The following is a 25,080-nucleotide window of genomic DNA, read 5'->3' as shown; positions in this document are numbered from 1 at the left end:
ATACGTCATATACCATTGCGAATATTCGACTATCGTTCGAATAATGCAATCGAATAATCGACTATGAAAAATAAATATTTTGACATCCCTAATTCTTATAGTATAATTACATATATAATATACAGTGGTGCCTCGTTTATCCGGATGCCTCCGTTCCCAACGAAAACTTCCAGATAAATGAATCGTCCGGATAAGTGAATCGCTTCTAAAAAAAAAAAAAAAACCTTCTCCAAGCATGTGTATATGTACATGCTGAGTAGATCAAAATTTTCTCAGCTCATGAATTCACGCCAAAAGAGAAGGCGAATAAATTGCCTGCGTTAAAAAAGGTCTCAGCATAAAATTGCCTAGTATCAATTTTTTTATTGCATAAATTACATTTTAATATATTTTTTTTTTACTTAATTACTTCTTTTAAAGCTAAAAAATAAAAAGTTTAAACCAAAATATCAGTTTTTTTCCCTTTGCCTTTACATTTGATACCTGTATATTCCCGTATATTCTTTACACAGGGCTACTATAGTAACTGAACACTTCAAGCTATCTCAAACACGCGCAATCAGTGAAAGTATTGTAAACATTCAACATAAACACAAGCAATCTTAATGATTATCAATTATTTTTTTCTAAAGACTCTAAGTTTGAATTTAGATCACAAAAAATACCTTGAAAAAACGTAATCAACTTCTATATGTAACGCCAGCTTTATATTTCTTTTCTAAAGTAACGTACGTTTATAGACGGTAGTACATTAAATAGAAAGATATTTCTTTTCTGCCTAATCTAGAAAAAAGCGTTTCAAATACATTTACGTTTTTAGAAATAGAAAATTATATTTTAAACTAACAGTCAACATGATCAAGACCATTACGAAATCGCTTGTAATTTATTGTTCTTTTTATTTACAACTCTCCAAAATTCTCATGAATTTACCGATGTATATACGGTTAGCAATATGATTTTGAACGGATTATAATTTAAGTAATGCACAGTGTAAGCGAAATTCTTCGAGTTTCATAATAGACGTGTGATTTAATTGGGGTAAACACATAGATTAATTATAGACGCTTTTGTCTGTAGGTCACAGGTAACCGCCTTTAAACTGACTACATGGCCAATGTTTTTACAACAATTAACACTACTGCAAGATGGGTGAGAAAAAGCCGTTTCTTGAAAAATTACCGTCCCGATAAACGAGTCATTTTTTCAAAGAATTATTACGTTTTGTATTAGAAATCGACCGTCCGGATACGGAACGCGAATTTCCGGATTAATGAGACAGAATAACGTGGAAAAAATCGGTTCCCCAAAAATATCGTCCGGAAGGTGAAGCGTCCGGATAAATGGCGTCCGGATAAACGCGGCGCCACTGTATATGCAATATATATATTTATCTTCCTATTTTTTGAAATATATATATATATATATATATATATATATATATATATATATATATATATATATATATATATATATATATATATATATATATATATATATATATATATATAGTATTAATTTATGGTCACGATGGTGGGGCAAGCAAAAATTCAGGTAGGGCAAGTGAATATTGACCATGCACTTGCCCTTAGACAAGTGCTTAAAAAATCTATTTGTCAGCCCCTGCTTCAAGTGCTAAGAAAATTTTATAAACTTGTATCTTTATATAGATACATGTATGTTATGGAGGGCACAATCTGTAAATAAAAAGTGAATATTAAATTTTTCTTTCTTTTATATACAGGTATGTATCAGTCAAAAACAAGATATTCAAAAACAGCTTATGGAGTCAAAAGAGTAAGGGCGAAACGATTACACGTGTAAACCGCGACGTTTCGATTAAATGCTCTAAATGTTTACAAATTGAGTAAACGTTTACACAAAGGTCATTATCAATGTATATCAGAAGTAAAGATAAATACAAACAAGTTGTTTTATTTCATATTTACCAATGAAATTATTGTTTTCTGTTTTAATCGATACCAGAAACATTATTAAACAGAACTACCTAAAACCCAATACCGTCTAACATATTTAATTCCGATTTCTGAGTAGCGAATACTAACAATGTATTATGATTTTATTTATCCAAGTATAAAACTTGATTTACTTTGATTAAATAAATATACACTGTAATACGTTTTCCCCCGTCTTTGAAAAGTGTTTCAATACAGTCAGCAGATCGCGGTTTACTTACTTCAGGATTAAAAGATCCAATTTGACAATGCTTCTTCTACGTCCAGTATGTAGCCAAATAAACTACACGTATTAAAGCAATATTGTGTGACGGTGTAAAAAGTGAATGAGTTTTATGTGCTTCTATCCTTTCGTCATAAAAACCAACAAATAAATAGTTATAACAATTCATACTTACATTATAATGAAAGAATAGAGTATTAAATTAGTGTTTCATGAGTAATTCAACACAAAACGTTTAAATGGTAACATTTCGTTTACTGCTGTTCGTTTTAACGTTTACAAAATTCAATAAACATTTCACCCTTACAAAAGCGTTACATTTATCAATAACATACAGTGCATATTAGAATACAAAAATATGAAAAAGATGTCAGACCCAGATTTATCAAGAAAAAAAATGGAAAAGAGGGGAGGGGGTCCATGCCCCAACTGCCTGTGGCTTCAACAAGCTCTACCACTTAGCTTGCTACACTTTGCAACTGGTAGAGCTATATAGTAAATTAAAGACAGATTTATCAATCTAATAATTTTTAACACCTGAATACTAGTACTGGTTTACTGGTTAACTTATTATATATCTTTTCATGGAATATATCATATCACTTGCACCACCTTTTATTGAATCTGGATAATAATTAGATTTTATAGGTTGTATCCTAGCTGGGCAGAATCTCAAGTAATATGTGATTAATATCTTAAAAGTTTCATTTGGGTATTCTTTCATTCATAATATGATTATTAGAAAGCAAAAATTCTATAATAGGAAATGTACGTCATCTCTTGAAATAAAACTCCCAAAGGCTTATTTTTTTTTAGCTTAAGACCGTTCACAGTAGCTCAGTCGGTAGAGCGCTCGCTCCGTGATCGGGAGGTCGTGAGTTCGAATCTCGGCCACAACTGACCTAAGCCGATAAAAAATTAGTAGCAACTGTTCCTTTGCCATGCGCTCGGCACTTTAAAGTGAAAGTTGCGGGTCCTTTGGATGAGACCTTAAAAACCGAGGCCCTGTGTCACGGTAGGCATTGGAATGATAAAGATCCCTCACTGCTCAATGGCCCTGAGAGCCGAGTGAAGGTCCAAATTTGAAGCCCTTCACCGGTATATGGTGACGTCTCTATATGAGTGAAAAATTCTCGAATGGGAATTAAAACGGCATACAATCAATCAATCAATCAATCTCTTAGCTTCATGAGAATTGCATGATTATCCTGTTTGTTATTTTTTATACTCAGGTATTTTAAAAAGTATGGCCCTTTTATCTTCGCAGCTAGGTTAAGGACGCCCATGAAATATACGCCTTAATATATTCAGGGAAAATGAATGCAATTTTAATATTTTTTTAAACAGTATTAGTTTTGATAAATGTGATTTGTGGTGTTTGCACTTGTATATATCGGGTCTCTGCTGAGTTCGGCCAAAGCGACATCGCTTACATCAGCTGTTTGTCACGTGACAGTTTTAAAGTTAGAACATATAGGTACTACTACAAAGATCGTAAAAGTTCAACGATATACGGGCATTTTTCCGCTATAAAATTTATTCTGTTTTCTTTGAGACAAATTCCTTAACACGAAAAGTGCTGGGAGCAACTCCCTCATGCTCGGGAATTGTTTAAAATTTAGCCGTCTTTCTATAAACTCCAGTCAAAAATGTAATTCGCATTGGAATAATGTTACATTACGGAATAAATCAACAATGCACAACCAGCTCCCAGCACTTTTCAGAATAGTAGGAATAATAGCTACACGTGTTTAGAAATTCAGAATTTATAGTGAAGCGGATATCGTTGAACTTTTGATATTTTCGAGGGGCTGGACCTGTCACTCTAGCACTTTACTGTACAAATGTGCTCCCTATAGCTTTATATATAGTCTACACATTATCAATTTAGTTTGACAATAAAATGTGGATTAATATATTTTAGAATATTTCTCTCTTTTGGTCCAACTACGCGTGTTTCATATTTATTTTTATTTTTACAAGCTACGATAAAAGCTTGATCCACGCCTCAAGTACAGAGAAACTGCGTGTCAAACTAAGAAATGACGTCATCTCAGTAAGTACAGCGAGATCAAGCTGGCTTTCATTCTACATACGCTAAGTGCTTTTATGGCAAGATAAGTTGCACATCCATTTATCTTTATAATATTTACGATAAACGAAACTATTTAGTGTGTTTTAAAAAGAACATATAGTATTTATTCATCGAGATTCATTTGTATTGTTTTAACGTGACGTCATAATAGCTTTACCGAACCTCTGCATAGGCTGACGTATATATGGGAGTCCTTAACCTAGCTGCGTTATGAGAAATGTATAATTCATAATTAAGCGAGAATTCTTTTTAAACTTACCATGGAAGGTGTAGATCTTCCTTTTAACACCCAATCATATCTATGCACTATATTACTATGATTTAACTATGCTACAACAAAAAGTGGGGAAAGGGCAAGTATGCAGCCTTCACCGAACATTTAAAATATTTAACAAAATTTTCACTCTCTGATACTATAACACAGTGTTATAGCACTGTGGATAGCACAAATTGATAGCACAAATTGAACGGTTGCTTTCTCAATGGCTCCGCCTTCACTAACTGCTAACGGTCGCACCATCTAACATATTTCTACATGCATGGGCATGTTTCGCCAAAAAAAAAAAAAGGAACAACCTTCCAACGCCTATCAGGTCCTGGGGGTAAAATATTGAATATAAATTTCCCCTTTTTTTTTTACAGGATTAGCATTATAAAATAAAATCGACGATCTGAAGTGGGCCAAAGTTTCACGTTACACTACATGGTTGTTACTTTTCTACTACGAACTACATGTACATGTACTACTATATGCATTACTTCACGCATGAATTACGTGTCTAAAACTAAGCAGGTTGTTGTAAGCCTAATTAATAATAAAAATCTAACTATAGATGTACTTACCGCATGACTGTCACCTCGGAGCCGCCATTACCCGCAATAAGTTGGTTTTCCGCTCCTTGTTAGCTTTTGAAAGTTTACGATGTTAAGGGGACCAGTTTAAACCCCGCTGCATTCCGAATGAACATTTCCCAGCATCCCCAAACATTCGTTTTACGGTGGAGTGAGAACACAGAATGTGGGTTATTTTTACCGACTTATGGGGATTTTTTTGAAAATGAAAACAAATCGATTAAATTTTATCAGTAGACTACGTAGAATCCAAAAATACCCATGACCATATTTGTGGGGAACGAGAGATTTCCCCACAATTCTCAACTTTCCCCGTAAGAAAGGTCCTTTGTCAGGTGTGAGTTCCCCACAAGTCGGTAAACGCGGGTGCTCTCTCTCTCTCTCATAATTCTGCATATACACAATTCTGTTATAGAAAAAATAATGGGCATTTTATTAAGAAATAAACAACAATGTTAAAAAGTTCTCTGGGAAATGAACTTGGTTGGTCACGTGATCAAATTCTTGTGAAGCCATATGGCTTCTCAGAAGATTTGATCACGTACCAACCAAGTTCATTTCCCAGTGAACTTTTTAACATTGTTGGTTATTATTTTTATTTACATTTGAAACAAATACTCTGAATATTCTGAAACTGCATTTATTACACGAACGACCCGCTATATTGCTATGTTGTGACTCGCAATGACCTAGAAGTGTTTGGTCTTGAGAGGTCGCCTCGCTCCAACATTTGAATACTCACATTGATGTTCAGCAGTCCAGTTCAGGAAATATCTGTTCATAATGAAAAAACCATGATCACTACTGAGAATAATCTTACTATTATTGTATGAGTTCTTAATATATGAAGTCAAAGTGGTTGTATCGTCTTCAGTTTACATACCTTCAAAGGAATTTCGGGTTAAAAAGGTAAGCGTGATTTTAGGCTAATTAAAAACATTCTTCACACCGAAGAAAGAACTAATGATCATTTTATTGAACGAAAATAAACATATATAATTCAATAATTTTATCTTTTTCACTGCTTTAACGGCTTAGAAGTTCCGAAACCAGTGTCACCGTGACAGTAATATGTAGACAAGATATCATCTCGCTGTATGAGTCGGTCACGCCATGACCTCTGACCCCCTAATAAGTTCATACAGAATTGAACATATTTTCTCTTCAATAGGTTCAACTAAGAAAAATATTTGCAAACGTAAATAATATAGAATGAATCGTGTTGAAAAAATCAAATAATAAAAAAAAAGATACCTATATTTAAAATAATATTTTTAGCATAAAATTATAATAACGAAAATAATGAAAAAAACTCTTTTGGTAAATATATGCAGGGCTAAAGTTTTTTATAAATGTGTTAAGTTGAAGAATTTTCTTCATAATATCCTTCCACAACAATAAATCAAATCTCCTTTTCTTGTTTCTCTATGATTCTGTGAGCAGCTTTTAAATGAAATATTTTATAATAATCGCATTGTTTAACTTAAACACATTATAATAATCAAATTGTAAGAAGCAGTTTTGAGGCTAGAGGTTCTGACCAAATATTTCTTAAAAACCGACGAATGACATACAGTTAACGGCGAATAGGAAGTATTTTATCACTGCATTCAAGCCTACAGCTGTATCCCTGTAATATTTTACAAGTTTTTAAAATTTGTTTCATATAATTATGTTTAGATTTTTATTTTTTTTTTTGTTTTGACAGGTATTGCAGTCGTTATAATTAACAAAACATTTTCTGGGACAGGATTTAGTAACAGACCTGGTTCCGAAAAAGACTTAGGTAAATTAAATTTTAGTAAAAATATATATTTTTTTCTGATAAATATTTTCTTTCAAAAGAAAATAAAAAATAAAAATTGAATAAACATTATGATGAAGTGCTTTAAATTTTCTTTTAAATTCTTGTTTTAGAAAGGATTAAAATTAGTTTCCGAAAACTGGATTTGAAAGTTTTAGTTTTCGAGGATCTGAAACACTGTGACATGATTGCAAAACTAGAAAATATCTCAAAGAAATATCACTTCCAGTATGACTTATTCATGTGTTGCATAATGTCTCATGGAGATTTATTTGAAGTGTTCGGCGTAGATGGAAAATCAGTGGAAATTCGGACTTTAACAGATATGTTTGGACCTAAACAATGTCCATCCCTGAGAGAAAAGCCAAAGGTTTTTATAATACAAGCATGTCAAGGTCCAAACTTTCAACATGGTACAGTATATAATAATATTTTTTTTAAATATTTTTTTCCTCTAATTTTTGTTCCTTTGCTTGCTTGTTTTTAGATGTAGTGAAAAATGGAAGATGCAATATTATTATCATTTTAAGCTACATGTATAGTATTTTTAACATTAATGTGAAAAGATTTATTTAAGTGCACACATATACATTTATATTTTTATAATCTTATATATATATATATATATATATATATATATATATATATATATATATATATATATATATATATATATATATATATATATATATATATACATACTGCTTTTGACACACTTTGCAGCTGATGAGATATATGCAGTTATCTGTTCGACAGAACAAGTTCACATATATTCTTTAGCTGCGGCCTGTTACCAGGCTGTTAAAACTGTCCGTGTCAGAGCTATGCTTAAAGAGTACATCTTCTGTCAGAACAAGTTTTAAAACCCGCTAGGTAAAGGGCGTCTAATCTGGTTCTTACTACTATATCCTTCAACTTCCTCTCGCGCCTATAGGCAGCTAATGGAGGTTCCCTAAAAACCTCAGCCATTCTTTTGCTGAAAAAAAAAAGAATTTGGGAGGTTCTTTTTAAGAATGTCGTTGAATTTCTTAAGTACAGGATGGTATGTGGTTACCAGTGGAACCCTGCTGCTACTGCTTTTCTCTTTGTATTGTAAAATGTTTTGTCTGACGTGTCATGCCATCTCATCAATAGCGGTTTGTACGGTATGGGCTTTGTATCCTCTCTTGCATAAACGGGACTTTAGGAGATTGCTCTCTTCCTGGTAGGAAGCAGAGGATGACTGATGTGGCATATTCTGGTGTCTAGACTCTTAGGTACACCTTTGAATGTTTGTGCGGTATGACAGCTTGTCGGCATGAGTTACAGATGGGAATGAGAGTCGTTTGTGTGTAGACTGAACTCAATTTTACCATCAATCAGGGTAGATAAAGTATCCAGCTGAAATTAGTTTGGAAATGAGAAAGCACAAATGTTAATTAATATTTTATAACAAGTAAAAATTTCTTTGATATCATTTCAAATATGGTTGAATCAGTCATGAATGAAAGACTTAACCCCTTGTTTATATTTTTCAAAACACAAACATATGTCAAAGGAGGAAATATTTGTAAAAATACGTTGTTTTTAAAATACTATCCAATTCATTATATAGGTAGTGTCATTCAGGTTGACAGAGCTAGGCGTCTGAATATAGCAACAATGAGAGAAATGATTCCTGAAAGTGCAGATTTTCTTCTTGGAGTTTCGACGATTCCAGGATATCTTTCCTTACGAAACACTTCTAAAGGAAGTTGGTATATTCAATCTCTTTGTGATATTCTCGATAAACATGGATGTAGGTAAGCGTTTACCCTCGTAAAAGGATTGTTGTTTTTAAATGTTTCCCGAAGACGATAAAATATATTATCGAGACTTATTTTTATTATTTATTTTTTTTTTTTGGGGGGGGGGGGGGTATTACAGTTATTCTGCGACATAAGTGTAGTTGTTCTAAGAAACTGCCATCCTTAACTGTTAATATTTTAATGATGCTTTTGCTGTGAATTTTATTATGAGTTTATTATTTGTTTTTCTATTGTAGATTAGGCATACATGAAATTTTGCTTGAGGTCAACAGACAAGTGTCCAAAATGGTTAAAATAGAAGGAGAAGAGAGGTATATGCAAATGCCCGCACCAGTTACTACTCTTCGGGGTGACTTCATAATGAACCCAAATCCACGTTTGAACAACCCATTTTTTTAAACAGAAAAATAACTAGAAAATATCAAGGAATAGCAACTGATAGACCCCACAGTATATGTTAATATTAATGCCTCAGGTATTACGTATAATATGACGATGTTTGAATATTTACACACAAATTTTGCATTATTATACGCATACTATTAAAATAGATTAGTACAACCTGTATCCTTACATCTACTACCATTTGGTGCAAACAATAGTCCTTGTACAAAAAAAAGTTTCATAGATGATGTGAACCAACAAAATGTTATGAATCAAATATACATGCATGTTCAATGTACTAGTATTTTATTATTTTTCTTGTTGTATATGGGTGAATTAAAAAAAATGACCACCAAACTGAATTTTTTTGGCAAAATTCAACTACTTGTAACATATTTTTCACTTATATCATCATATTGCAAATGCATTCTAGTTTAAAATCCAGAAGTTTCAATAGAATAGACAATTGGATTAAAAAGTTTCAAAATTTTTATTAGAAAAATTTCTTTTGAAAAAAGAAAATATCATTACAGCTTAAAAGACTTTCTAAAATACATAATCACAAGAAATTATAGTTTTTTATGCTTCAGAATGGTAAAAGGGGTATAAATGATTAAATCTAGACCTTGAATGAGTATCTTCTCTTGTACATGTGACAAAAAATTGGCTTTTTGATTGTTATTTTACATTATTTTTTCAATTCTGGTTTGAAAAGTTTTAATATGAAAAAGATATGAAGCAATAAAATTCCCCAAAATTCACTTTTTTGTCCGTTCAAGTCAATTCTTTAAATCTAAGCTAAAAAAGAATTGTTTTATAGGAGTTCTCTTACAAAAAATACTAGATTTTGAAGTGACCCTATGTTACATTATTGTGTTGCACTCCTGACATCTGATATGTATTTTATTTAACATTGTTTTTAAAATTATAACACACGATAACCCATTCTTACTTTGTAAATCAATTTGCCGTGTTGATATTTTTCATCGTTTACAGCAGGTTTTTCATATTTTGAAGACCTTAAAACATGATTATTTGCAAAGTGTAATATATATAAAATGTATTTAAAATATATGTGAAATGATGAAAACTATTCCCTGAATTGACTGTAAAATTTCTGTAATTTGTTGATAGACATAGTGTTTTGAACATCAGATAGTATCAAGCATTTTTTTTCAACTTATTTTTTAGTAAAGATAGATAAAAAGCATCGGTAATTATGAAGCAGTTTTGTTGCACTCCTGACTGCAGTAAAGTTTAAAATTAAAACTATATAACACAAAAATTCATAAAGTGTTGGCAACATCAAGTGGTAATGAAATTGTGCAATACTTATAGTCCAATACTTCATAATTAAAACAGATGAAAGTATTTAAAATTTGCATTTTATCTGGAATTATACCCTATTTTATGCCCAAAAACTAGCTTAAATGTATATTTAGAAGATAAAATATATTTTAAAGCATATTTTCCTTTAGAAGACAAACACAGTAACCCACCAGAGAAATTCTACTCATCATTTTTTCTTTATTTTTATTCTTAGTGGATGATTTATAATTCTAACATATTTGTTGCACTCCTGACCAAAAGCATTGGGGCCTTTAAAGTAGAATTGTGAAGTGAAAATTACATAAGAACTTGTTCTGTTGTTTCAGTGAAGTTGAGGAGGAATTACTTGAATTTTATGACAATGTTTTAGTGTGTTTATTTTTAACGTTCATTAAAAAAAATCACAAAAAGATAAAAAAAACATCTGAATTGATAAAATTGAAAAAGGAAGGATTTTAATAATAAAACTGTCAATAATTTAGCATTAAATTATACAAAAAGATCATTATTAATTAATGAATACTTCTAAGCATGAATAGAAGTCTTTTCGTCACACAACTTGAATCTTTTAAAAATGTGTTGCACTCCTGACCATAGAAATATGGATATGAAGCACAGACAGATCCTGTAATTGATAAATCTATTTGGTGAAAATGTTCTTTGTGTCTTTATTTTCCAAAATAAAATTCAGAAAATCATATAATGATAATAGTTTTTTCTTGCTTGGGAGCAAAACATCAAATGTTGCACTCCTGACATTTTGGGGTATGCACATATACTTGACTCTCATTAATGGTGCTTGTGATTTATATAACATTTTTAAGGTTTAAAATGTATATCAGTTATTATTTTACACTTCCGAAATTCTTTTTTGTCTTAATTTTCTATCAGAATTTAACAATTGATGTTTTTTCGGCAACACTACATTTTTTCTGTTGCACTCCTGACATGGTATAACATTTTTTTAAACATCAGCCATGACCACAACCTGATTAAACAAAAGTTATGACAGTCCACGTTTAAAGCTCAATACTTTGAATATTATCAGGAAAGTCTTTATTTTCAACATGAAGCATTATTTTTTATTTCACAGATCTCCAAAAAATATTGAATTTTCAAAATGTCACAAAAAGGTGTTGCACTCCTGACAATTTTAGCATCATTTTTGGGCATAACTTTTTTGTTGATTGAGATATCGACATGATATTTGGCAGGTATTTAGACACTATCTAAAGACATATGCTGAGACATAGAAATCTATTTTCATTGCCTGTATTTTTAGTGTGGGTTGATAAATATGCATTTGGTCATTTTTTTGAATTCACCCATATCCAACTTCGTACTTTTTTCCCCTCATTTTTCTTTTTATAAAACTCCATTCTAAAGCCATTCGAACATTTTTACCTGCGTTATTCTAATTTATTGTGTGTAATTTAACTGCACCCATTGCGTGGGTATATTAAGGCAGCACATAGATCATTGTTTGGGAAATTCACACTTTTTGTAAAAATAAAACATTGCCAAATCAGAAAAAAATACAGATAAAATATTTACTATTTATTACCAATTTTTTAGACGTCAATGAGTCTTAAGCAAAAAGAAACACTCTACTACGACGTCATCATGCGACGTCTATAAATAGAAACATGCCTTAACAAAAAGTGAAAAGATTTACACTACCCGGGGATGACATTTAAATTTCTGTTTGTTACACCCGTAACAAATACTGCGTGTTTTATACCATGCAAAAATGTCATTGTATAGTTTATATTACGTTTTACATGTTTAATTATATCTAAGAATTGAATAAATATTTAAGAAATCGTTATCTCTTAAGCTCACGACAAGTAGCTTACTATGACGTCATATTGTATGGGCTAGTCAGAATATCTGGGTGTAGCCTTAACATACCCGCTCGTACCCTGTAAACATGCTTAATATTATTTATAACTTAATTTTATCTTTTACTTATGAAGAGGGTTTATATAAGTAAAACCTGCTTACTTATCCATTTATGTTATTACATAATACAGTAATTTCAAATCATGTAGTAGTCTATGTAATATGAATATTATGCATATAATAAAAAGTTTCAAAACATCCTAGCTGTCTTGGTCTTCATTGGATCTCTTGATATGGAAATAAACATGGCATCAGCCATGTTCTTTTAAAGCAATGTTTAAAATAAAATCTTTAGTCGTTTCTTCTAAACGTCGAATGGAATCTTACAGAAGTGATAGTATAAAACAAAAACATTGATGCAAGCATTGAACGTTGCGTACAGCATATAATTGCATTTACATTCAATTTCCTACAATTCCTAGGGACTTGTATTATCCATATTGAAAACAAATTACGGGACAATAAATGAAAATATGAATCTACATGTTTGAAATTGAAATTAAATATTTAAAGATTACATGCAGTAGGGTTTTTTCTTTTAAATAATGAAGATTACAATAGAATAAATCTATAAACTATTAACGAAGGCGTAATTGCATTTAAAAAATGGCTATTTTTTTCGTTTTGAAATTCTAATCACAGCAGAATCGCTACGATCAAAAGCGATGTTCTCCTGGCTTGACGGCACAACATACACCTCAATAACGATCAGTGTTTCTGACATTGAAATATGTGGAGATAACGAACAGTATTCGAGCTCGAAAGTCCATTAAACATTACCAAATAGGAGCAGACATGGACCTCTAAGACATCAGAGGTGGGATCAGGTGCCATGGAGGAATGAGCATTCCCTGCCGACCGGTCACACCTGCCGTGTGCTCCTTGTCATGATCGGGAAATAACGGAAAAATCCGTCGAAAATTCAGTGTGTAAATAATGGCCTAACAATTAGTATGAAAAAAGTTAGTCAGCATCATTTGACTTAATGATAGATTTTATTTGCTGACAAGGTCATTGTATCGTCCATAGAACTTACGAAATAATGACTTAAAACGAGACTGCTGATACTCTTGTTTCATCAACTTGTTTGTCAATAACTTACCTCGTTTTGTAAAATTGTTCATACATAGAGCATGCGTATCAAATCAACTGAGAGAAATGAACCCCATATGCAGATGATAAGGGTATATTGCTGCATAAGTAAGGGAAGTTGACGATTGAAAAGTTAAAGTCATCACGTTTATCATAAAGCTTTGTTGTTAAATTACCATTAACGTCTTTTTTCTTATAAAATATCCAAGTATGAAACAGATGTGTCAGACTTTGTGGTATCTTTTATCTTAAGCTCTCCGGGATAACCATTGTTAATTGACAATACGTCGTTGACATATCTAAATGTCGAGGTGAAGGCCACATCAAGTGTTTTCTTCTTTTCACGTAAAGGATTTTGAACAAATCTTGCTTCATAGGAATACAAAAATAGGTCTGCTAATAACGGGGCGCATTTGGTACCCGTGGAATTCTAATAGATTGTTGGAAGACCTTGTCTCAAAAAAAAAAAAAAAAAAAAAAAAATAGATATTGTCAATCAGAAACTGGAGCTTTTTTTTTTTTAATTTCAACTTCAGAGTACTTGTGTGTACAATCAGATTGTTTTTAACAAATAAATTTTGCAAATGACCAATGTCAAGGTAATTAGATTTACGAGTCCCATTTTTATTGAAAAAAAAAAACAGCTGTCAACGATGGCAGAAAGTCTAGACCTAAATTAATCGTGAGGAATAGTTGTATATGAAGTTGAAAAGTCGTAAGTGTTTATGTTTTTGATTTTGGTAAAATTTTGTGATTTGAAATGTTCCTAAAGTTCCTTGGAATTTTTTAGTATCCACATCTGATTTACACTACTCGAATATACTGTTGCACAGTACTCTTGCAGTATCTCCTTCACTACTCTTAATATCTTAGTGAGAAGTAAAGAAAGAGGCTTGGTTGAACATTCATTTGAACCCGCTATGTACCTTTGTTCGCATGGATTTTTATGAAGTTTCGGAATCAAGTATAGATATGGTAATTCAAATTCATTTTGGTTGCTGGGAATATTAAAAATATTCAAAACCGATATATGATTTTGAAGAATTTCCTCCTTAGAAAGGAAGCTTTGGGTATAAGTTGGATTACTACTTGTAGAATTATATCCCAGTTCCTCTAAAATAGAAATTATGTAATGAGCTTTACATGCACAAACAATGTTGTTACCTGCTTTGTCAGCAGGGACCTATACGAACTGATCGTGTAATCTATCTAATTCTTTTTTTCATTTTTGAATTATTGAATACAGAAGGATAAATGGTTTCATACTGCCCCTCAATCGCTTAATGCTAGATTTTAACTTATATCTGATACATTTAATCCATTGTGACATTCAAGGTTTTCTTTTTCATGTCTGACCCAATGCCTGGGGTTATCATCTACAGAATCCATAATATGTATGAAATTACGACGCCAGTTAAAGAATCAGGGTTTCCTACATTTAGGACATTTTAAAATTAGTAATCTTAGGTCCTCTTGACAATGAGATTTACCAAGACAACAATGACAATACTAGTGGCATCAGCCTACAAATTTTACTTGGCACCAGGCCACTCCAGTATTAACCAGAAGCAGATTCTGTTGAGAAATCGAGATTTCAAAATAACCAACAGCCTACCGAGTATGACTGGAAAAACAAATCACTAAATTATATGAGATTCACTACAACTCCATCAGAATCAAAGTGTCCACATTTTTTAATGTCTTACACAGATACAATGTACTTATTGTTTCACAAGACCTTAATCATTATCTGATTAAATTGACATTTATCTGGTATTGTAATCATAAATTATTCTATATCTTAATTCGCACAATTATAACCATTAGCGATAACAATCTTTATATTTTTTTCTTCAAGTCACAATTAATTATATTTACTAAAATTCATTCTTCAAATCTAAGACGATATGAATAATAAAAGCTGGACAGTTTATAGTGATATCCTTAATATACCTATAAATTTTTTGTAACTGAAATAAAGAAATATAAATTGCTCTCTTTCAATATAATTACCTTTTGTTCTAGTCGTCAGATTTGTTTGATATCAATATTGGTTTGAAATGAGCGAAAGGTAAACATACACAAACAAGAAGATTGGAACTGTAGAGCGCCCTTCATCAGCTAACAAAAAAGTATTAACGTAAGCGATAGTTAACTTTAGTTTACTGTAGTATCAAAGTTGTCATTTTAGTAAACCAAAGCTTTTGTCATACTTATAATGTAGTCGATGTATTTTTAGAATGAATTTAAGATCATTTTATATTTTTTTAAATCCCTACAAGAAATTTTCTTATTTGAAAAAAAAAAAACATACTTCTTGTATAGTTACATAATATCACACTAATCTGCATCATTGATCTGTGATTTCGTCCGTACGGAAGCCCTGGAGAGATATTGACGTACTTCTTAGGTATTTTGACTTAGTTCTTTTGACTAAATTGTTAATTCTTAATATTTTAAATTTGTTATCACACATTCACTCCCCCCCCCCCAAAAAAAAAGACGGAGGCTATGTGTAGTTTCAGAAACGAAATGATTATTTTGCCTTTGAATTTATTACTTATAACAAGATAAAATAGTAGGTGCGGTCATGTATTCAATCATTATGCGCCCTTAAAGTTACAAATAAGAAGCAAGAAGTAACTACAGTCCCTGAAACGTTCTACTTTCCCACTTGAACGGTGAGCGAACGCTGAACGAACGGTGAACAAACGCTGAACGAACGCAGAGCGAACGGTGAGTGAACGATGTGTGAACGCTGAACGCAACTTGGTGAACGATGTGTGAACGGTGAACGGTGAGCGAACGCAGAACGCGAACGGAGCGCAAACGCGAACGCAAAGTGAACGGTAAACGAACGGTGAACGCAAGATGAACGATTTATTCGGAATGCCTCCGATTTTTTCCTTGCATTGAAACTATTCTAGTGTATGTATGCCTGGTGCTAAAAAATAAATGAATAATAAATAAATAAACAAATCAATGAAAACTGTCCTAAGAAAGACGATACATGCACATTAAGTAAAATTATTAATTTAAGTTTCTTACAATATTTTCTGCAGATATGTACGATGTTCAAATTCAACTTTTTAATAACACGATTTTTATCGCTGTAAAACATTGTAATTGTTACCGAACGCTGTAGTAATCTAGTTGTAAAATAAATATGTTTATTCTTATTTGATATATAAAATCATTATAAATAATGTGGATTTTAGAAGAGCAAACTACGGACTTATAGAATGAATCACAACGGTTGTAACAACCATATATCTATACATGTATATCCGTGCCAAAGCGATTCCGTCGAAAAAAAATGAGAAAAAAAAAATTTACAAAGGTATGTGGACGTATTGCATAAATACGCCAGTATTTTAAAATTTTAATGCAATAATATACAGATGTGTCAGTTTTATTTTTTGTGATGATTTATTGAGCAGACTTATACATGTATCTGTAGACATTTCCCGGCCGTGATTATACTCGGACAAGATGATACAAAGAGGCATTCATATTATTTGTTATATATTAAATTTTCACAACTTGATATTTAAGTAATATGCTGTCATAGTTTTTATTAAACAGACAAATGAGAGAGAGAGAGAGAGAGATTCGGTTTTAGCCCCCCCCCCCCCACTTCCTCAAATGTTTGTACCTATATCAAATAAAAATTCTTTTTTTTTTCCCAAATATATCAGTCAATGAAAGTAACCATTTTTATCAACAAATCCATTTGTTTAACAGTCATAATCGGTTTTTATTTTCCTGCTTCAAGTTGACACGAAGTCCACGTGCTTGACCTGTCAATCAAATCATTCGACACTATGCAGGTGTGAACGTCTCGTCACACCGAAGGCAAAGTGTTAGTATTTCCAAGAAGTTTTAAGTTAAACATTTTTTCTTATCATTTCTAGATCTGATTCCAACACTTCTAAAAAATAATAAATGAATAAAATACATTGGGAATAAACCGCTTGAATTTGAAACATATTCCCTGCCAATTTAAAATATCACCGCCGGCACATGTATATTTTGAATTACTATTGTTTAATGACTTTGTTTAGATGCATGTTTGTTTTGAGACTGAATTTTTTGTGCTACAAAACACATTAACTTCTTTTTAAATGTTAATTAAAATATACTGGACATACATGTACTAACTAAGTAACCGATTTAGGGGAAAGGGGGGGGGGGGGCTCTTAATCATATCGAATGGCAAACATACAAAGATACGGTGAAAAATATCATTACTGGAGAATCACTTTGGTTATATTAATGATAATCATGTTATAAAGGCATTTCTCTCTCTGTCTAATTAAAGACTTTATATATGTAAAGTAGAAAAAAATTCTATAATGTATTACGTTTTAAACATTTTTTTTTCAATCCACACTATCAATTTAATTCGCTCTAAAGATATTTAATTAACTGTATATCCACAGTACTGTCTATAATCCTCAGAATTAGTTCTAACATGTATTTCTGTATTATTTGAAAAAAAAAATGTGTTAGAAATAAATATTTTCGTATCTCTGGTAATAATGATTCTTTAAACACGATATGTTAATTATAAAATTTAAAACCTGTAATTAAAATCCTTACTTAAAAAAAAGATAAGTCCTTTCAGTTTGGAGTTCCGAATGGCAATAAAGACTGAACGATAAGTGAACGCTGAACGCAAGGTGAACGCAAAGTGAACGAACGAAGAGCGAACGGTGAACGCTTTGTGAACGGTGAACGCGAGCGCACGGTGAACGCTGAACGCAAAACTGTGAACGGAGAGCGAACGGTGAACGCACGGTGAACGAACGGTGAACGAACGGTAAGCGAACGGAAAAATAGGAAAGTAGAAGGTTTCAGGGACTGTATCAAGTAACAAGAAATAACAAATGAACAAATGAAGAATGAACAAATGACATGTAAGTTATAACAACTACATGTAAGTTACAATATATAACAGATAAGAATTAAGTAATCACATCAGTAACTGTACGTGTAAGTACAATTAATCAATCAAACATCACAGTTAAATTAGGACTAACATATTACTTTAATAATAAACGTACGTCAAGCTACATGTTTTCCATAGCTAGTCACACTTAGTATAACCAGCAACAAAAGGAATCGTAACAAATAAGTCGCAACAAATAAGTCATGACAAGTAAATCAATGTCCCTCCAGAGCTTCCGTATGTCCGTGAAAAAGGGAAATTTTTAAACATTTTGATTTTTTTCATGGGTTTGATAGAGCAAGGTAAGCAGATTTAAAGTCTTTATTTTTTATTAAGGTCTTCCGTTTCCAACGGAAAACCTTCTACTGATTCTGATGGTTAAGATTATTAAGGTCTTCCGTTTCCAACGGAAGACCTTCTACTGATTGTGACGATTAAGATTATTCTTATTATTCTTTTTTTTTTTCCTAGACGCCAACTTTGACACTTCATATCTTCCTCATTTTTAAACAGATTTTGTTCAAATTTTCAGAGCTTTTAGACTTTACAAAACACTGCCAGAATACCGTAATACAATTCGGAAATTACCTTCTGTTCACGAGTTATTCCCATTTGATTGAATTTTGCATGCCTCCGATTTCCAGACAAAGGCTCAGAAATGGTTATAATTGGAGCACAAAACCCTTTGAAATTGAAAAGAGGAAGCATTGAAGTTGTGCACATCGGTTTTTGTTTTTTGATTTTTGCATTAAAAATGGCGCTAGAGAGGGGTCAAAAGTTAGAACGCGGAAAACAGCAAAAAATTTGACATATTTTCCTTTATATCTTGAAAACTAGAAATATTTTGTTAAGACATGTAGAACAAAAGTTGTGCATAATTGCAAGGGCTTTCATATTATACTATTTAAAAGGGGCTGGCCCCTATGATTAGGGATCTTGGGCCCTTAAAAGTTTTTGCTTTATAACTCAAAAACGGTAAATATTTCGATCTGGATCTTGGGAACAAAATTGTTCTTTTACACCTTTTTGATCTAATGAAAATGTTGTTTTTGTTCGAGTATACCATGGGTATTGCGTAATACGTATTAGAAAGCAGGCCAGGTAAACAGGTAACGTTTTTTATTCGGCAAAGAAATCAGACCTCTTCATGTGTATAACTTAAACAGACTTGCTATCAATAATATACCCTGCGGTATTTAATGTTAATTTTCTTTTTAATAAGGTTTAAAACGTGGTTTATGGTTCACTATTAAATTATTTATTACAACTAGTCTTTCTTTTCTTCTTTTTTAAATTAGATTAATAGTGTTCAAAAGCGGAGAATATTAAATCTATCTTTCTACGTTTATTATTACAACAAACTTTGTAAGTGATTTTAAACTGTATGCATTGAATAATTCACGATCATTAGCTGTATGCATATTACGGTCTCCATGTTCAGCTCGATGTTTAGTTATGTAACCCAACGCGCGAATCCCACGCCTTTGATCGAGGTCACCAGTGTACTAGCCACCTGTGGCCATAAACAAAGCTAGTATTTGTGATCGCGTATAATGTCAATTTTGTACAAAGAGCTATTAATTAATGGAAAGTTATGTTTTTGATTATATCGAATCAGTAAGATTACTTTACCGATCTTTTATAATCTTAATTCCAAACACTGGTGCATAAAAATCATTTTGAATTTTAATCGCCGTTTTTGTCTGTTCACGCAACAATACATTTAAAAAAAGTATTGCTCTATCCCGTGTTGTTGTATTTTAATTTATCTGCAATTGTAATTGAATGGAGGCTTCGGTAAATAATTGTAATTACTACGCATGCTACGCACATATTATTTTTACCATCACTCTTGTGAATGTCCATTTATTATTTATAGAATTAAATAAACATTAACATAAATAAAAATTCCTTCAAATATACATGTAGTATAATTCAAGTCTTTGTAATATAGCAAACAGTTTCATCCATCTCTGCCGCTTTGTGTCTTAAGTGTTGTAGTCCAGTCCTCGTTTACATACACGTGGCCACAGAGAGCCGCGGGCACCTCGATGTTGAACAAATTATTTTTTCTACTTGTTACTGTATGCGAACAAAATGATAAACGTGTAATTATTTATAGGTTCCCATTATTTTTTCTGAAAATCAGAACACATTTATCAGCTCTCTTAAGGTTTTACGGACACATACAATGTACACGCATGCAAGTACAGAACATGCACGTTTTATAAGTGCATATGCAAGAGCGCTCCAAATATATGCATATCGAGAGTTTGAAATACAGAAAAATTCTAAATCCCAAGTATTTTTTTTCATTATCTTTGCAATACAATATCGGTTAAACTGAAATGATTTTATTGATTTACAGCATATATTAAAGTGAATTATAGGTCAGCTGAGTTGATCATGAGTTGTTTTTATAACGGGTAGTCCTCCTGGCCAGTCATCGTCACGGTTTGTAACATCGTAATTACACAGGTAAATACTAAGATGTCAGTCTATATATTTTCCATAAGAAATGAGTTACCGGGAGATGTCTCGTTTTCTCTGATCATATATTAATTGACAGCGTTTATGAACAGCTGTTAAAACACATTCCTTTGTAAACCGGTAAATCACAAAAAAAGAAAAATCCGAGACATAAAAAACAGAAAATATAAATGTCTCTGGAAATAACATCGCCTTTAGATAACTAAAATAAATTAATGTCCGCCGATTTTTGAATTAATCCGAACATTCATTGATGTGTACCTGCACAGGCAGTGTGTCACTTTTTTTGAAGCCTTCGTCCAAACGAACAATATAATAAATCTTGAATGAATTAACTAACCCCTTCAGTACACACACATTCGCCTACACCTGAAATCTAATCAGAATCAGATCTTTTTACGGCCCGAAATTCTGATAGTCGCTGTATTTCGAATCTGATTGACTATACATGTCCCTTTAACAAATATTCTTTAATTTTCTTCGGGACCCCTGCATCACTAGTCAGGTGCTGTACCGACTGAGCTATCCAGGCCGATATCCACGACCAAAATCACTACAGTTTTATTGACTAATATCTTCATTTTCTTTTCTTTAAATCTTTTAATATTATTATTATTATTATTATTATTTTTATAAATTTTGCAACTTAATTATAAGAAATCCATGCACGTGTTCCACGTGTCAATTATTGTGATAGAAGTACTTACCATATGTGACCTGATCATAACGCATTCATATTGGTCAACTCTGTGATGCATGGTGTGTATTTATCAAACCTTTCAAAATCCTTCCTCTTGACTACATCTTTAAGTGTATTAAAAAGTCAAACGACTTCCTGTCAATTTTGAATATCGCCACCGCACGTATATTCTGAACTTTGATTACCAATTTCTTTATTTTCATCAATAATACATACTCTTTTAGCCTGTCATTTTCGGATTTTTAAAAACTAAGCTTCACACAAAAAATCACGGACTTCTTGTTGAGTTATAATGCAAACAAACGACTGAAGCATCTAGAACACAAGAAGGGTGGGTGGGGTGCATAACTACATGTATAAAATAAAAAAAGCAAAGGCGGATCCAGAGCTGGCGCGCCGGGCGCACCCCCCCCCCCCCCTCCGTTTGAATTTTTTGTATGTAGAACTTATATGTCCATTATCCTAAAATCAAGGAAAAAACATCTCTTACATGTATTTGTAAAAATTTGTCAACTTCTGGGGGCTTCGCCCCTGGATCCCCACCAGGGCTTTGTCATAGACCCACTGGGGACTTTAATGCACCCCCGACCCCTCCCCTGCCTTCTACTTTGTCCCCCGTTATGAAATTCCAGGATCCGTCACTGCAAGGGGCATAATAAGCAAGAATAATACAGCTTTGAAGGGATGTGATCTTCGGTATTGGTACTTTTACCTATGATATATACACAAAGACCTCTAGATCTACACGACAGAAATAAAGCTTGAGCGGCAGCTCTGCTTTAAAACATGTATCTACTTTTCGGTACAATCATAGAAAATTATAAGTATTTAGCAAATCCTTGCTACAAAGTACAAACACCATAATATTAAACTTGACATGTAACTAAAATTATTCCATCAATAATCCACGAACATACATTAAAAGGATTATAAATATCTGTAGAAATTAAAAAGCAATTTGGAATTTTAAAAAAAACTGTCTACGAGTTTCTTATTGCTGCTATTGCGTTGAACATGCCATTTGTTTGACAATCTCTCTATATATGCCAGGACAGACATCTCTACATGTCACTTTTCAGGGATGTAGCATCGTTTTTGAAAGGGGGGGGGGCAGCCAGAGAAAAAAAATTAACTTACCTGAAAAGACTTCAGAACCAAAACGAAAAAAAAAATTGCCCAAAATCCTATTTCCTGGCGGAAGGGGGTGGGGGCAACGGGACTATACTGCAACAAAACGTGGGGGCCAACGGGACTTTCAATGAACATTACTAAAGTAAAAAGTTAGGTCTGAAAAAAAGGGGGGGGGGGTGATGCTACGTGCCTGCTCTTATAGCTCATGCTTTATTTGATCTGCAATATCGTAAGTTACTTGATTGAATACCTCGAAGTCTCTCTTATCCTTTCGACAGCATTTTAGTTTGACCAACTATACAAAATTTAGCCTTTTGAACAGTTGGCATTAGGACTTTCATACTTCACATCCGAAATTCTTTGTGACAAGACCTTTCCTTGGGAATAAATATTTTTGACCTTGTGACCTTCATCTTGAAGTTTGACCCACTTTTAAAAAAAATTAACCTTGGCAATAGCTTTTGAACGGTTGGGACTAGCGTTTTTACATTCACAAGTGTATTCCTTGCGACAACGCCGTTCATTGGATATCATCAATTTTTACTATTTGACCTTGACCTTGGAGTTTGACGTACTTTAAAAAAAATTAAAAGTTTTGACTTTTTACCTTTGACCTTAAAGTTTGACCTACCTTTGAAACATTTTAATCTCATTCATAACTTTTCAACGGTTGGTGTTAGGGTTTTCATATTTTTACATGTGTGTTTCTTGTGACAAGACCCTCCCTTGAGTACCGACAGTTTTTACTTTTGTCCTTGACTTTGGGGTTTGACCTACTTTTAATTTGAAAAAAAAAGTTGACCTTTGCCATAACTTTTGAATAATTAATGCTAGGGCTTTCATATTTCAATGTCTATTTCTTGTGACAAGGCATTCCTTTGGACACAGTTAATCTATCCTTGACCTTAACATTTGACTTGAGTATTAAAAAAAAAGATTAACCTTTGCCATACTTTTCAATAGTTTGTCCAAACGGTTTCATATTTCACAGTTATATCCCTGAGACGAGATCTTTCTTTGAGTAACATAATTTTTTATCTCTTGACTTTGACCTTGGAGTTGGATACGTATTTGAGAAACTTAAACCTTTGCCATAAACTGCAATACCGAGGCATCAGTGTTTCACAAACACGTCTTGTTCAATATCCAAACTGGACAAAAACATTCACAATGAATCCTTAAATCATTGTGTGGAACCTGATAAATTATTTGACTCGATCTATGGTCTGAGAAAACATGGCTGAACTTATCCAGTCAAATAACTCACAGATTGGGATTTTTCTTAATCAGGGTGTGTCATGGTCTTGATGAAAGGTCATTTGGATGAGTTTGGATGAGAAACTATAAATTCTTTACCGTCTTTTTCTAGTGAAACATTGTTGGTATCATGCAGAGTTCAAGGTCACTAAGGACAAGATATTTTGACTGGATGTATGAACCATATGAACATGTGTGAATTTGAGAAGTCAGTAATACACAGATGGGGTTTGCTCATAACCAGAGTGTGTCATGGCTTTCGCAAGGTCATTTGGACAAGTTCAAGATACCCTTACAAGATTGCTTATAACCTTATAATATGGCATGACCTTGACTCAAGGTCACTTCTTCCTGCCTGCAGCTCCAGCGGAAGACCTCTCGTTGCTTTGCAACGAGCTCGGCTCTAGTTCTTATTATTCTTTTTTTTTTTTTCCTAGACGCCAACTTTGAAGCTTCATATCTTCCTCATTTCTGAACGGATTTTGTTCAAATTTTCAGAGCTTTTAGACTTTACTAAACACTCTCAGAATATTGTAATACAATTCGGAAATTACCTTCTGTTCACGAGTTATTCCCCTTTGATTGAAATTTTTATGCCTCTGGTTTCCAGACAAAGGCTCTGAAACTGTAATAATTGGAGCACAAAACCCTTTGAAATTGAAAAGAAGAAGCATTGAAGTTGTGCACATCGGTTTTTGTTTTTTGATTTTTGCATTAAAAATGGCGCTAGAGAGGGGTCAAAAGTTAGAACGCGGAAAAGAGCAAAAATTTTGACATATTTTCCTTTATATCTTTAAAACTAAAAATATTTTGTTAAAACATGTACAATAAAAGTTGTGCATAATAGCAAGAGCTTTCATTTGATATCATTTAAAAGGGGTTGGCCCCTATAATTAGGGATCTAGAGCCCTTGAAAGTTTTCGCTTTATAACTCAGAAACGGTAAATATTTCGATATGACTTTCGGAATTAAAGTTGTTCTTTAACACCTTATTAATCTCATACAAATGTTGTTTTGTTCGAGTATTGCGTAATATGTCGTAATATGTAGGTAAAAAGCAGGTCCCGTAAACAGGTAAGCGTTTTCAATCGGCAAGTAAATCAGAAC

General features: G+C 32.6%; 1 protein-coding gene across 1 annotated transcript; it reads left to right on the top strand.

The window, feature by feature from the left end:
• Positions 1-1,148: 1,148 nt before the first annotated feature.
• On the top strand, positions 1,149-9,136 carry LOC133189298 (caspase-3-like). Its single transcript, XM_061324696.1, has 5 exons — positions 1,149-1,152; positions 6,855-6,932; positions 7,064-7,363; positions 8,545-8,731; positions 8,974-9,136. Exons 1-5 carry the CDS (start codon positions 1,149-1,151, stop codon positions 9,134-9,136), a joined length of 732 nt encoding a protein of 243 aa, XP_061180680.1.
• Positions 9,137-25,080: the final 15,944 nt, after the last annotated feature.

This window comes from Saccostrea echinata, unplaced genomic scaffold (assembly GCF_033153115.1).
Source record: "Saccostrea echinata isolate AGI-Se365-2 ecotype Australia unplaced genomic scaffold, CSIRO_AGI_Sech_v1 ptg000017l, whole genome shotgun sequence".
NCBI classification, from domain to species: Eukaryota; Metazoa; Mollusca; class Bivalvia; order Ostreida; family Ostreidae; genus Saccostrea; species Saccostrea echinata.
The sequence above is the reverse complement of the archived record's forward strand: the minus strand, read 5'-3'. Positions and strand labels throughout refer to the sequence as shown.

Bases quoted from the DNA above. Each gene is read 5' to 3' on its own strand.
- LOC133189298 (XM_061324696.1), top strand. The intron at 6,933-7,063 runs GTAAATTAAATT...TTCTTGTTTTAG, and splicing joins TGGTTCCGAAAAAGACTTAG to AAAGGATTAAAATTAGTTTC. The intron at 8,732-8,973 runs GTAAGCGTTTAC...TTTCTATTGTAG, and splicing joins CTCGATAAACATGGATGTAG to ATTAGGCATACATGAAATTT.